The sequence below is a fragment of the Aphis gossypii genome, chromosome X, assembly GCF_020184175.1.
Source record: "Aphis gossypii isolate Hap1 chromosome X, ASM2018417v2, whole genome shotgun sequence".
Lineage (NCBI taxonomy): Eukaryota > Metazoa > Arthropoda > Insecta > Hemiptera > Aphididae > Aphis > Aphis gossypii.
Window position 1 is genome coordinate 18,234,678 of NC_065533.1, and position 14,415 is coordinate 18,249,092.

General features: G+C 24.9%; 1 protein-coding gene across 1 annotated transcript; it reads right to left on the reverse strand.

Moving 5' to 3' along the window:
• Positions 1 to 760: 760 nt before the first annotated feature.
• On the reverse strand, positions 761 to 9,675 carry LOC114125012 (legumain-like). Its single transcript, XM_027988485.2, has 12 exons — positions 9,523 to 9,675; positions 7,621 to 7,769; positions 6,404 to 6,501; positions 5,273 to 5,354; positions 4,493 to 4,578; positions 3,982 to 4,120; positions 3,270 to 3,339; positions 2,706 to 2,833; positions 1,993 to 2,184; positions 1,778 to 1,894; positions 1,264 to 1,449; positions 761 to 1,013 (listed from the first exon to the last, which is right to left on the reverse strand). The coding sequence occupies exons 1-12, from the start codon at positions 9,524 to 9,526 to the stop codon at positions 879 to 881; spliced, it is 1,386 nt and encodes a 461-aa protein (XP_027844286.1). The 5' UTR covers positions 9,527 to 9,675; the 3' UTR covers positions 761 to 878.
• Between the last annotated feature and the right edge of the window lie 4,740 nt (positions 9,676 to 14,415).

Sequence of the window (14,415 nt, forward strand, 5' to 3'; positions counted from 1 at the left end):
ATGATAATATTTCCAACATATCAACCTTATATGCTTGTCCCGTCTACCGTTCCTTTTTATTGACTATATAACAGCAGCAATTTTTAAAATAATTCATTTTATTTATTGTTGAACGACCAAATTTGATTTTCTTTATCTTCTGGACCAAAAATCAATACCTAACTCATAAAGTGTGAACTAAAAACAACAAATAAGTTGTGTTCAATATTATACTACATCATTATTTATTGAAATAGTAACTATAATATCTAATAATAACTAATAATTGGTCACACAGATGAAAAGAAAATATCTTTATGTGCGTATTTTTCGATTATTTAAAAAATTAATGACTCGATTTATTATTTATTTGTTTTTATTTATAGAATCCAGAATAGGTTTAAAATAATAATTAATAATTAAAATACTCTTGAATCTCTGATCATTTACGACGATGGTAATTACCCACTTATTCATAATAACAATGTTAAATAACAGCATATAGGTAAAAAAAAACAAAGTTATTATGTGTCATAAAATTTCTTATTGCACTAGTGATAAATATATAATATAATAATCTATAGTTAATATATAGACTAATAGTTATAAAACATATCACGTATTATGATAAATTGTATACCAATAAATATGTATATAAATACTGTAAAATATTATAATATATTACGATAGTATATACCAATATACCTATTATTAATTCAATATTTTTTTAGAAATACTTTCAATTTTGATTCAAAAAAAAAAAAAAAAAAACAGCATGATATAGATATTAATTATTAAATTTTAATATTTTATTAATTATTAAATGTCATTAAACGTTGAAACTTCAATATTAAATTGTTGTACTTTATTCTTATCACTTTTTAAAATAATATTACATTTTATTGTATGTTTATTATGTTGTCTGGTACGTTTGAACATGATTTAAAGACAATATTGCGAACCAACTGGTCAATTTGATTGTCGACGACACACATGTTGGCGAAAATCGTTAACTTATCCAATACGTAAGGATTCTGTAATCAATAACCACATAAAATGTTATTTATCATTATATGGTTACACTATTATTGTTCAAGTAAAAAGAAAATAAAATAACATTCGTGTTAGTTATGTTGGATTCAATCAAACCAAAACTTGTTCAAATTACACGTTTGAATATTCACGTCAAGTAAGTTTTAGTTTTTCATACTTTAGTCTTAACTGTATAAAACTCTACGACGTAAAATCATTAATAAGACAGAATTTTATACTGTACACACTGACCTTGGGCAAAGAAAAGCAGCTCTCGGTGATTTGATTCAAAATGCTTCTGTAACATGGGAACATGGACAAATTCAGTTGTAGATAGCTGGGTTCTTCCAAGTCACCGATTTCGCTCTTGATGTCCGGCCTCATCTTCACCACCTCTGAGTAAATATTTTGGAACACAGAGTCTATGACAGATCTCATCTAAAACACAATTCAAGAATATATAAAACAACACACAATAGTTTATGAACACTAATACTTTATAGTAGACAAGAATAAGAACATTTTGAAATTTTGCAGAAGCATTTTCGAGAAGTCTCAACATTAAATGCGGAAAATCCATCATTCCTAGATGTTATCCAGTTAGGTTTTCCATTTTATTCTGCAAAGTTTCACAACCTTCATATTATATTAGTCTTAAGCGAGAACATTTTTATTGACTCATGAAATACCTATATTATTATCTACTCGGCAATTTCATCAATAATTATAATGTGCTGATGAATCATAGTATCATTATTCAAATTACCTTGTTATTTTGACGTAATTCCGCTGATAATTTGAGTGATTCTGGAAGTGATAACTTATCGTGCGCCAATTGATATTGTACTTCGCTTTCGTGCACATCTCGACTGGATACTGTAGCCTATAATATAATGTATTAAGAATCGTGTGTATTTAAATTTTTTTCTATTATGTAATTAGTAATTACGATTATAATGCAAATAATAATATGCTTTTTACTTTTATATCGATTCCGTTTGAACGCACAGCCTGCGAGTCATCATTTCCATGATAACCGATAAACGAGGAGAGTTTTTCTTTACCGGTTTCGAAATCTCCATAGATCATGACATTACTTTTGGTTACGTTAGTTCTAACTTCCCTAAAGTCGTTGAAAACGGACCGTCTTCTTGCTTCCCTACCGGATGTTGGCTGAATATTAATGAAAACATTTAAATAAATATATTAAATTTCTATATTAATAATACTAAATTACATATTAAAAGTTAAACAAACAACACTTGTTCAAATTTTAACAATTTAAAGTATTCATAATATTATTTACTAAATTAAAATTTAATACAAAATAAAAACTGATATAATTAACAAGTGCTACACATTCATAAATAACACCGATTTTAGAGCTGTTAGTGCTGGTAGTATTTATAATTACAATCGTATATTTGTATAGAAAATCGTTGATAATTTCCAAAAATACTATTTGTGATGAATTATAATTAATTAATTAATCAATAATTATTGATAATCAATATCCAATTTATAAAATGCGTAGTAGTCACATAACATTATTTTTGCATTTCATTTTACCTAAATAGGTAATACATCTTTGGTTATGAAACAATATATACTACATAAGTTACTATTTAATCTAATCTAATCTATACGTGGTGCAGTTTAGTTAAGTTTAAATAATATATGATAAGAATGCGTACCATATCCAAGTCTTCCATCCATGTGACACTGAACAAATCTCCAAGACATGTCTTGTATGGACCAGATTGGGATCCGCAGTAGCAACCATAAGAACTTTCTCTTGGTCCTGATGCGGTTACTGACAAAACTAGTTTCAAAATATAAGTACTTAAATAAGATGAATATTTTATAATTTTTATTTAAATATTGTATTTATTACAATATCTTAATTACACCTTATAATATTTATATACGTATATAAATATATATTATAGTTTAATGTGATTTTGAATTAGTTAGTAAAAATAATACATAAACGTATAATACAAACAATATTGATTTTGGTTCAAAATAATGTACTGTAGGTACATACTATGGATACTGGAGAGTTATAATATATATATACTTATATTTATAATCTGGCACTTGTTATTAATTAACATTATTTCTCATTTTGTATTTACGTAAAAATAAGGGTTTTAAAATAAAATGATTTAGACTCTATAAAGTACATTTTGGAGATATAGAAAGAATTTAAGGAATATTAATTATGTAATGTTAATGTTTTCTAATATAAAACTTACTGTCTGTGTCTTCGGCAAGTATACCATCAAACATAGATCCAGCTCTACATGCTTCAATGTATAACAACATCTAGTCAAATATATTTTATAATTAGAAAATATTATTAAAACAACTTAACTCAAGTTATAATATTATTATTAAAATGTTGGTAAGAGAACGCTACACGTAAGTTTTTAAGGCGTTTGACATAGGCAATTTTAATAAAATATTAATAATTAGTTTTCCATATTAGCTCAAAATAATCAAAATTAACTATAATTAACTGCAACGATTCTACTTAAATAACTATTAACTATGTATGAAACTATAATCAATACTAGTTGTTGAATTATCATTCCGAAATTATTTAGAAAATAAGACGGAAAACCAAGAAGCGAGGTTAGGTTTATCATATTTTCACCAAAAACAAAAGAATGTTTAATGTTTAAAACATATTATTTATTTTTGATAATAAATTTGCAAAAAAAGTTATTTAATTCTGATTTCTGATATACGACAAAAAAAGTAATTTTAATACATTAATAATTGTTTTCGTATTAGTTATATGACTTATATCGAAATAATAAAAATGATCCTGATCGGTCAAAGTTATTCGATTTTTAAGTGAATATTTTTTGTTTTTTTTTTTAGTTCAAATTGTAAGCCAAGTGGAAATTATTTTTAACTAATATTTTAAAGATCTGTAACGTTATATCAACAACAAAGTTTCACCTTTTTATAAGTTCCATTTCCACGCATAGAAATAAATGCATTGTTTAATTCATCGGCATACAAATAATCATCTGGGAAACCTAAGATTCCAGTGGTACCGTGATCGACAAAGTTAATGAAAATCCTATCATGTCGTCCACTGTATACAAATAATGAAACAAAAAAATATGATTAGTATAAAATATGTATTCATAAGTTTTGATAATACTTGTTTATTATGCTTGACTACAAGACGATATCTAAAAATGTATTATTAATTCGTATGGAAGAAATGAATAGAAATAGTTAAAGTTATTTTATTAATTTAATTTTCAATAGAAGATTTTTAAAATAAATTAAATGTCTCTAATGACATGTATTTTTAACATTGTTTTACAAAAAAAAATAATAACTGTTAGATTTTTTTGTTAGCATTATTATTATGTAATTATGACTAATATGTCATTTCTCCTAAATTTAATTTCAAACATAATATTTAAAAAAAAGTCAAATATTGAATTCTTTAACATACCCTTTTACGACTTTTCCAGATCCAATGGATTCCATGCCTTTTTTGTCACCAGTGATAATTTTTAAGAAATTTGATTTGTTTACGTCCTAATAAAACGTAAGATAACATTACATTAAAATATCGATAGTACCTACTTCAAAAAAAGTATTTATATAAAAAATATCGTGAATTTGTAATTTATTAATTTTCCCGGAGTATTAATATAAAATAATTACATGAATTGCTTTCCACGAAATACAAATAATTTAAAATTATATTATAAGTATAAAATGTAATAATCTCACGTACTATTAATATTCTATGATTGCCATAGGGTATTATGATGAACCGATTATATGACTCGCGAATCAATATGAAAAGAAAACCAACGAGATACCCTCGGTGTTGTAAAATTAATGTAAAACCTTTGAGCTTATATTATATATAATATACATAAACCAACTGTATAAACTCAATAGTATAAAACACTTTTTTTATGGAAAAACCATTATAATTTCGGAAACTGTCTCTACTTCGTATTTTTTTTAATTGTATATTTTATAATTCGTAAACTTTAATTACAGTTTATAAAATTATTTACCTTTTCTATATAATTAAAAATGTCCTGATCATAGGATCAAGGTATAAGTATGTAAGGTATATGTATCGAAATATTGAAATCAATTTTATGTCTACGATTATCAGTATAATCAAAATACGTTTATGACTGCTCATATTGCATAGTCATTTTTAACTGGAAATGTATATTTGTATTAGAGAATAAATGCAAAAGTTTCTTACTTTTCCTTTGTAGTCGATTACAACTCCTTCGTAAACGTCAGTGCCGTTTGGCTTGTTAATGATCTTTCCAGGTGTAGGATTTCTTTAATAAAAATGTATCGAAAACAGATAATTAATAAGTTACAACTAGGAAAACAAATTTTTTTTATACATATGATATAAATAAAATATGAAACTTATTAAGTTAACCAATAACATCTTAAATAATAAAAAAGGGTAAAGTAATCGATATTGCCATACCGCATAAATCGGCGTAGGTAAATGGATTCATGGAATCAAATATAGATAATAGCGTGTAATTAAGCAAAATGTTAACTATATACGAAAAAATGTCAAGTAACCATGTTTAATATTTTCGAATTAAAACAAAAAATAATTAAAAACGTGGTACTATACAAATTCTAAAAATAATTTTTTGCAAATAATTTGCAATCGTTAGTATTTTAAATAATATTAATGATATCCTAATTGTAAAATCATTTTTTCTTTAATTTTTAAATATCTTCAAATACAACTCAAAATAATGATTCATGTTGTACACTGTCACCTAGATCATAGCCCTAGTATGTTGAACTTAAATGCTTTTAACATAATTATTATTATTAGTTTTAATCAATTACGAACTATTGTATATAATGCAATAATATTTTCATCATTGGTAAATGATTTCAAGTCTTGTTTATGAATGAGATTTTTAAAATTTACTTTTCTATAATTTTAAGACGCGTATTAAATTTAAGATATTTTTAGGTAATTACATCGAGTTGTTATGGCTGATGGTACAGTAACTATAACCTCATATTTATATATTAAAAAAATACATGTACGTTCACAATCTCCGGTTTTGTTATATTTTTAAATATTTTTAAAATCATTATTTAAATAATATTATTTGTCAATTAAATACAAATATTTTAGGTAGCTATGTGAGTTATATTTTTAATATGTTACAACAATATAAGTATCGCGTAGATCGTGTGAAAAAATATACCTACATAAATTTAATTCTAAGGAATGTCAAACAGACAAAATTGACAATGCACTATAAATAACTAGAACATTGGTGTTAATTGTTTTAAAATTTTATTATTTGGTATTAAATAAAATTTAAAAAATAAATTAGCATTTTACCTGGGATTATTAGCAATGTCATCCACCATCATTGTTATGATATTTTCTGCTGGTATTCCGTTACTTCTAATTATTTGGTATGCATGGCATATGTCAGCCTATAGAATAATTTTTATTTTAAAAACAAATTTAAACGCACAAATATCTTTCATGACAAAAAAACAAGTACAATTCGATAATAATTTAAGTTAAAATTGAATTAACCTAAAAGTTTGTTCTCAATGAAATAACGATCTGCAAGAAGTTATCGCTTATACTTGTTTTATATTAGGTATCGAGAGGGCCATAGTGATAGATGAGTTAAGCTTAAGTTTAATACGATTCTGAGCGAAGACGGTCAATCAGTATTTTAAACTAAGTATATTTCATGTTGTGTTTAATTTTTTTAGTAGATCAATGGATGTATCGACTTTACAGCGTGTATTTTGTTGTGGGTCTATGTATACGATAAGTAGTCGATAAAATGATTTGAATTTAGACTTTGAGTATAGTTCAGCATAGCAAATAGATTCTGTTTGAACTTTAAAGAGGTAAAAATTCATAGTATTATTCAAAGTAACCGCGAAAAAATAATCAAAAATAGGAAGTTTTCACAAATCTAACTTTCAACAAAATCGAAGTTGTTTTTTTGTGTAATTCAAAAACTAACAACCGTTGTTACTAAATACTTTTTAATAGATAAATGAAAAACATATAACAAATCTTGTATTAAATTTATTAACTAAAATAAAACTGTTTACTAATATTTATATGAAAAAAAAAAAAAAACAAAAATTAAAAAAAAATAAACTTTAAATGTCTACACTTGTTTAAAAATTTTTGAGAATTTATTATATCTAGTTTATTAAACATAAACGTTTAGTATAATTTTCAGATATCATTACATTTCATTTACATTTTTGACTTACACCGGGAAAAAAAAACAAAATCGATTTAGTCAAATATTGATTTCGCGTGAAACGATCTTCATGGATGTTTATCCATTATTGTGATCAAGTATACCTATATTTCTCAATTGACATCAGTACAATTACAAAAAAACACATAATAAATTAGCGAAAATGATCAGTGATCACTATCCTACTAATCACATGTTTTTGTAGCTAAAAATATAACTAAATAAATGTTTTATGATTTAATGTAATAATTTTATCGCTAATATCCATGCTATATTGCTATCTTATGTATTATTAAAAAACTAAAATATTTTTTTAAACCTGATGTCTGTAATTGCTCCATCCATCCGAACCAGCTACCAAAACTACCCATTTCTTTGCTCCCCAAAAAATTTCATCATTTGTTGGATTATTTTCGTTAGCAAAAGATCCAACGGCGAATAATGCTAATGCTACTAAATTGAAAACACCTGTAATGTCCAAACAGTCAAAATATTAATAAATTATCTAAATAAAAACGTAAGTGTACTAATCGGTGGAAATTATAATTACGGATTAAATATTGAAATTAAGTAGGTATATAATATGTGCCACACGTTGTTTTGCGTTTTGTTACACATCATGTTGAATATATTATACTGTATTACTAACGATCAATTGATGTATTTGTTTACTAAATTTTGTTTTATAATTTAAAACGTTTTATAAAAAACTATTTGTGACGAATAATATTTTTTATTTAATGGGTGCAAACTTCCTAATACAGCGTAATAGACAATAGTGTATTAATTATATACTTAGTCGTAAAATATTTGCGTATACTTACATTGTACCTACTCAACACTAATAATATATAATTATGATACAAATATAAAATAAATCATTTCTCTAAAATATGTGGATAAGCTGAAATGGGTTGTATAAAATGTGATTTAGACGGTTTAACACCTATTTATAAATTATTGTCTGATTTGTCCATGATTATAAAAAAGAGAAAGAAAAATCGAATAATGAACTACTGAAAAGCAAAAATAGTACAATTGAAGATATTTTAAGTTTTAACAAATATTCCCGATGCAAATGGGAAAAAACGAATGGTATATTATTTATTTAAAACTATTAAATCTTATTATTAAGTTATCTTAGGTGAATAAAATTTTAATCACAACATATACCACATTAAATATTATTTTAAGTCCCTAAGCACCAGTTTTTAGTGTATACGTAGACCGTTGTTTTTTTTTTTATAAATATGTTTTATTATTAATAAAAGATAAATGTAATTTTAAAAAATATAACTTAGAAGTATTTTTTTTTATCAATTTCAATTAAAAAAAAAATTAATAATAATCCTATATTTTGTATCAATTTTATTATAATAGGGAAATAAATTTAACTTTTGTGTATACATTTTTCATTTTTATTTTACATTTTTATGGTGCAATTTATTTTGCACTAACAACGTAGTTTTTAGTGCTATTATAGAATTTTTTGCTGTATGCAATTCATATATGTCTTTATAACAATTAAATTCTGTCTCACTACCTATCTTTCTTGTCTTTCATCAATGATGCTTTTACTTATCTGTCTAGAAACCCATCGTATTCACGTGCATCGTCAAGCATCGTTACGTACACGCATATAAGCGGAATATTAAAATACAAATTTCAGAAGGACTGATATTTTTAACATAAATGCGTGTATGACGGACGTTCTTTACTATCAGTCCCCTCCAAATCATTAATATAGATATGAATAACCAAATAATGTTTTTAAAATTTTTATTTAATAGCAATATATAACTATAATATTATTTTATCAAACAGTGAAATACAAATATTTAAAGTTAGATAAATAAAAATATAGATATTTATTTACACTTATTATATTTTTATTGTTTATAAAGGTATTAAAATTATTTTAAAATTATTGTTATACTCTTTTCGTTGAATTATCCAATAATGTCTTTATTATCAATAATTATGATTACCGGTTTTAAATGTTAAAGATATTAAAAGGGTTGAATTGATTTTGAACCATTCTCATTGTAAATATTATTGGTATCTCAATAGTTTTATTAGTTACCTATATAGCTATAAAGACTGTCAATAATCATAAAATATTCTTTACTAAGACATATAATATGTTTGCTTTAGGCTTTTTAAAATTTAAAATTTAATGTACTATGAGATTCAATCACGATAAATCCAAAATAAAACTTACCCATTTTTTAGGCTGGTTGTTTCCTAACCGATCTCCAACTAGTAATAATGAACTTCTATAATAATAATACGCACTTATACCTACAATACTGTACACACTTCTGAGTTCAACTTAACAGTGTTGGACCATTTTATATAGAAAACGTATTTGTTTATTGATTGTTTGATAAATCTGCAAGTGATACTTCTGGATTCAAAATGTTTAATTATTCTTAGTATTTCAATAAAGAAAACAATGACCTCATTCATATTTTGAGGAAATTTAATACTTCACAAACCCCTTCTGAGAGTTCGCTAAACAATAATAATATATTTATTCTAATGTTGAAGCTTGTCCTCCACTTTGAAGTACATCATTAATGAACTATTGTACTTATAATCTATTAGCATTGATAATATTTTTCAAATTTCATAATTCACCGATTAAATGTATACTATAATACATAAATATTAAGTATTGCATAACACACCATTGATATATGTACCTACAGTTATTTTATTTTAGTAACTTTATTAATTTATCTTAAAAATATTTTAGAAAAATAATTAACATTCAATTCTACATTTCTACCTAATTTGGTTGTTATGTTAATCATTTAGTTACAAGCTTTGAGGCTAAATTATAAGTATGATATTACTGCATACAGGACCGAATTTAGGGGGGTACAACGGGTACAATTGTACCTGGCGGAAAATTTTTAGGGGGCAGCTTCAGTTTTTAGGAGCAGTAGTTAAGAGATACAAAATGTTGAATAAATTCTGATAATCATGATGGAAAGAAAAACAAATAATTTATTTATTTAAAACCATTTTAACATATTTATACCATATGCATTAACCATATTGATAAGCAATATTCACTTTTTATTGTTTATATTATTTAGTCACTATAGATTATAATAATTTTGTTTAATATTATTTTACCACGTGATATAAGTGATTTTATTTGTGAAACGGATACGGATGTTGAATTAATGATTATACTATTATAATATTACTTATTATTTATTAATAATAATATATTAATCTCTTAAGAAAAATAATTTAATTGTAATATGAATTATGATTTATATAGTTTCTGTGAAGTGTAAATAAGTGTGCTATTAGGTTATTAGGTACTTAAGTTATTTTGATATTATTATTATTATGAAATGTTAAAATTCATAAAAATTTTTTTGTTTTATTAAATTATTCCTGTTTTATAAAAATTGAAAGTAATTATATTAAAATTAAACTTATTAAAGTGTATATTTTATATTTTTACGGGGGAGGGGGGAACAAATACCCAAACATATCTCCTTAAAATACGTCCTAGAGGAAGGAGCGGTGAACGCTTTAATTTGTACCAGGCGCCAAAATATTAAATGCGGCCCTGACTACAAACATAGTAATTCTGAACCCCACGCGTACAAAGTTTTTTAAGTTAAATTATACTTTCTTCCGTGTTATGATTTTAGAACCAAACTAAACATTTTAAGTCCAGTTTAGTTAAAAATTTAAAATTCAATAAAATCAAAAATCATATCCACTAAAAGATTCACCACATAGTTAGGTCTATCTATATAGTATGTTGGAAGTTTTATTTTTGTAACTCTAGCACTACTATCGATCACTAAGCCTATGTTTATTATGTGTAATTTAGTCATAATATGTAAAAACTTTTCTTAACCAAATGCTGCTTATACACAGCATTAAAATGAACGGGTTCGATTTAATATGTTTGAATTTTTGTTTTTATTATATTATATTATTTTTATTTATTTATTAATTACAAGTTGAATACATAATTTCGATGCTTTGAATTGACTCTATTGAAGTACTTATAAATATGAGTTGTATAGGTACACACTAAGTACACTTACAAACTATTTGGGGAGAACAGATAACAATAAAATACAATTTTTATGAGTATCAAATCATTTTTAAACGCCACGCAGTATTATGAAAATGTAACACTCAAACGGTGTATAATATGTACATTATAATTTATAACTTTATAAGTATCTATCATTATTTACGTATATTACCATCTACTAATCGATAGATATTTTAATGATTGTCGTACTTTTAATTTTGTCTCCGATACATGATACATGCACGTACAATGTACATATTATACGTCTAACTGCTCGATTAATAGATATACCTTATTATTATGCAGTGACATGGCCAGCAGGTATGCCTGGTAGGCCTGGGCCTACCCACTTTTCTCCAAAAATGAATGTTTTATATCGTATTATTTTTTTTATTTAATAAAAATAACAATTGATAATCCTTATTATACATCAAAATATCAGTCCCTATCCAAGAAAAAGTGTCTAGCTACGCTACTTTTATTATGTCGTACAGCTGTATCAACTACCTACAATTTTAAATAACATCACATCCTAAGATTTGCGTACATCAGACGATGGTCGTAAAATGTTTTTAAGTTACGTATACTCTCAAACTCATAATCGTAATAATAAGTTCACTTTAGGAAATAGAACATTAGAATGGTGTGTATAGAATACAGCGAAATATTTCATTTCTTGGTCAAAGAAGTCCGATTTTTATTTTATGCCTATAAAACACTTATCCCGTAATGTTTAACCAAAAGAAGGCACAAAATTTCATACATTAAAACTTACGTTATAAAGGATAAAACCATGGGTACATGGCCACATGGTCATGTATATCGTTTGGTATAATTATCTGTGAGAGCTATAATATATATAAAAATATATTCTTTGAACTTTTATGTTTGATTTGAATTAAATAAAAGAGAACATTTTCTTGAAAAAATTATTTATATTTGACCCTTTCTTAACATGACATTTTATTTCACGAATACAACACATAAGAGATAAAATGATTAAATAAAATGATAATTAAATGATGTCCATATTTTTATTTAAGCATTGATCGTGATTGTAGAACAAAAATTAAATTTTTTTATACTAAAATTATTGATCTGCTATTCACAAAAATACGTGATTTGGTAACAAAAAGTAATAAGCATTTGATAAATTAAAAAAATATTTCTTTCATAATTTATCGATTGAATAGATACTAAAGTTATAAATTAAACCTATAGGTACAAAGGTACAATCAAAATAAATTTACATTAATATTATGACACCCTTATATTTTATTCTCGAAATAACGTTATTTAATCAACCAATATTATGTTTTCATTCTTATGTTCAATATTCAACTTTAGAGGTGGTATTTGGTAGCGAATTAGATTTAGTTAGCACTTTTAACAAAGTATATTTTTAAAAATGTCTAAAAAATATCGAAATATGCAATTCAAATTTTAAAATAAGTCTTTAAAATAAAAAAAGGATGATTAAGTGGGCAATGCTCTGCTGTATAGTAGGTATCGAGTGGACCTCGGACAGAGTAGGTTTTTTTTAACTAAAACTGTAAACCAAGGGGAAATTATTTTTTATAGATCTGCAATTTTCTCTCGACAACAAAATTTTACCTTTTTATAAGTTCCATTGCCATAGATATAATTAAATGTATCGTTTAGTTCATCGACTTTCAAATATGCATTATCATTTGTGAAACACAGCATTCCGGTGGCAGCATAACCGATAAAATTAATGAAAATCTTATTGTGTCGCCCTCTTTATACAAACAATATTGAATAAAAAATATGATTAGTATGAAATATGTACCCATTCATAAGTTTTTATAGTAGGCGCTCGTACTTATATATAATTTTTAATTATAAGACGAGATCTAAAAAAGTATTATTTAATTGTATGGAAGAATTGAATAGAAATAGCTGAAGTTCTTTTATTATTTAGAAATTAAACCTTAAAAAAAAAAATATATATGCATTTTTAGCAAGGTTTACATGAAAAATAACTGTTAGATTTTGTTGTAATAGCATTATTATGTCACAATGATTAATATTATGTTATTTTTTCTAAATTTAATTCCGAACGTAATAGACAGGTAAACAAAAAGGTTTAATATATAAACGTTAAGAAATGCTGATTGTATGACGGGATTTCTAAGTTTCTAACATACCCTTATACGACTTTTCCAGTTTCAATGAATCGCATGCCTTCTTAATTCTTTGTCACTAGAGATAATTTTTAAGAAATTGGATTTGTTTACATCCTAGTATAATGAAAAAAAACATCACGTTAAATATCAATAATAGAACTTTAAAAAAAAGGACAAGTACATATAAAAAAATATCGTGAATTTGTAATTTATGAATTTTCCCGGAGTATTAATATTAAAGGTATCTACTAATCTACTATTTAACTACATGAATTTCTTTCCACGAAATACAAATAATTTAAAATTAAATTATAGTAATACGCTATGTAAGTATAAAATGTAATAATCTCACATAAAGTATTACTAATCTATGATTGCCATAGCCCATAGGGTATTATGATGAACCGATGACTCGCGAATCAATAAGAATAATAAAACCAACGAGATACCCTCAGTGTTGTGAAACTAATGTAACAATTTTGACTTTTGAGCTTATATCTAATATAATATTATATACTATTTATATACTCAATAGTATAAAACACTTTTTTTATGGAAAAACCCATATAATTTCGGAAACGGTATCTACTGCTTATTTTTTTCAATTGTATATTTTATATTCGTAGACTTTAATTACAGTGTATAATGTATATAATTATTTACCTTTTCTATGAAATTAAAAATGTCCTGATCATAGGATTGTAACTTATAAGGTTTATATGTATTGAAGTATTGAAATCGATTTTAGTTTACGATTATCGGTATAACCACAATGCGTTTATGAGTAGGTATTCAACATTCATATTGCATCGCCATTTTTAACTGGAAATGTATTCGTATTAGATTATAAATTTAAAAGTTTTTTACTTTTCCTTTTTAGTCAATTACGACT

What these genes read in the sequence shown, in the direction of transcription:
- LOC114125012 (XM_027988485.2), bottom strand. An exon ending in ACTTGCCGAAGACACAGACA is followed by an intron (nt 2,834 to 3,269) that starts GTAAGTTTTATA and finishes TTTTGAAACTAG; the next exon opens with TTTTGTCAGTAACCGCATCA. An exon ending in GGATGGAAGACTTGGATATG is followed by an intron (nt 2,185 to 2,705) that starts GTACGCATTCTT and finishes ATTAATATTCAG; the next exon opens with CCAACATCCGGTAGGGAAGC.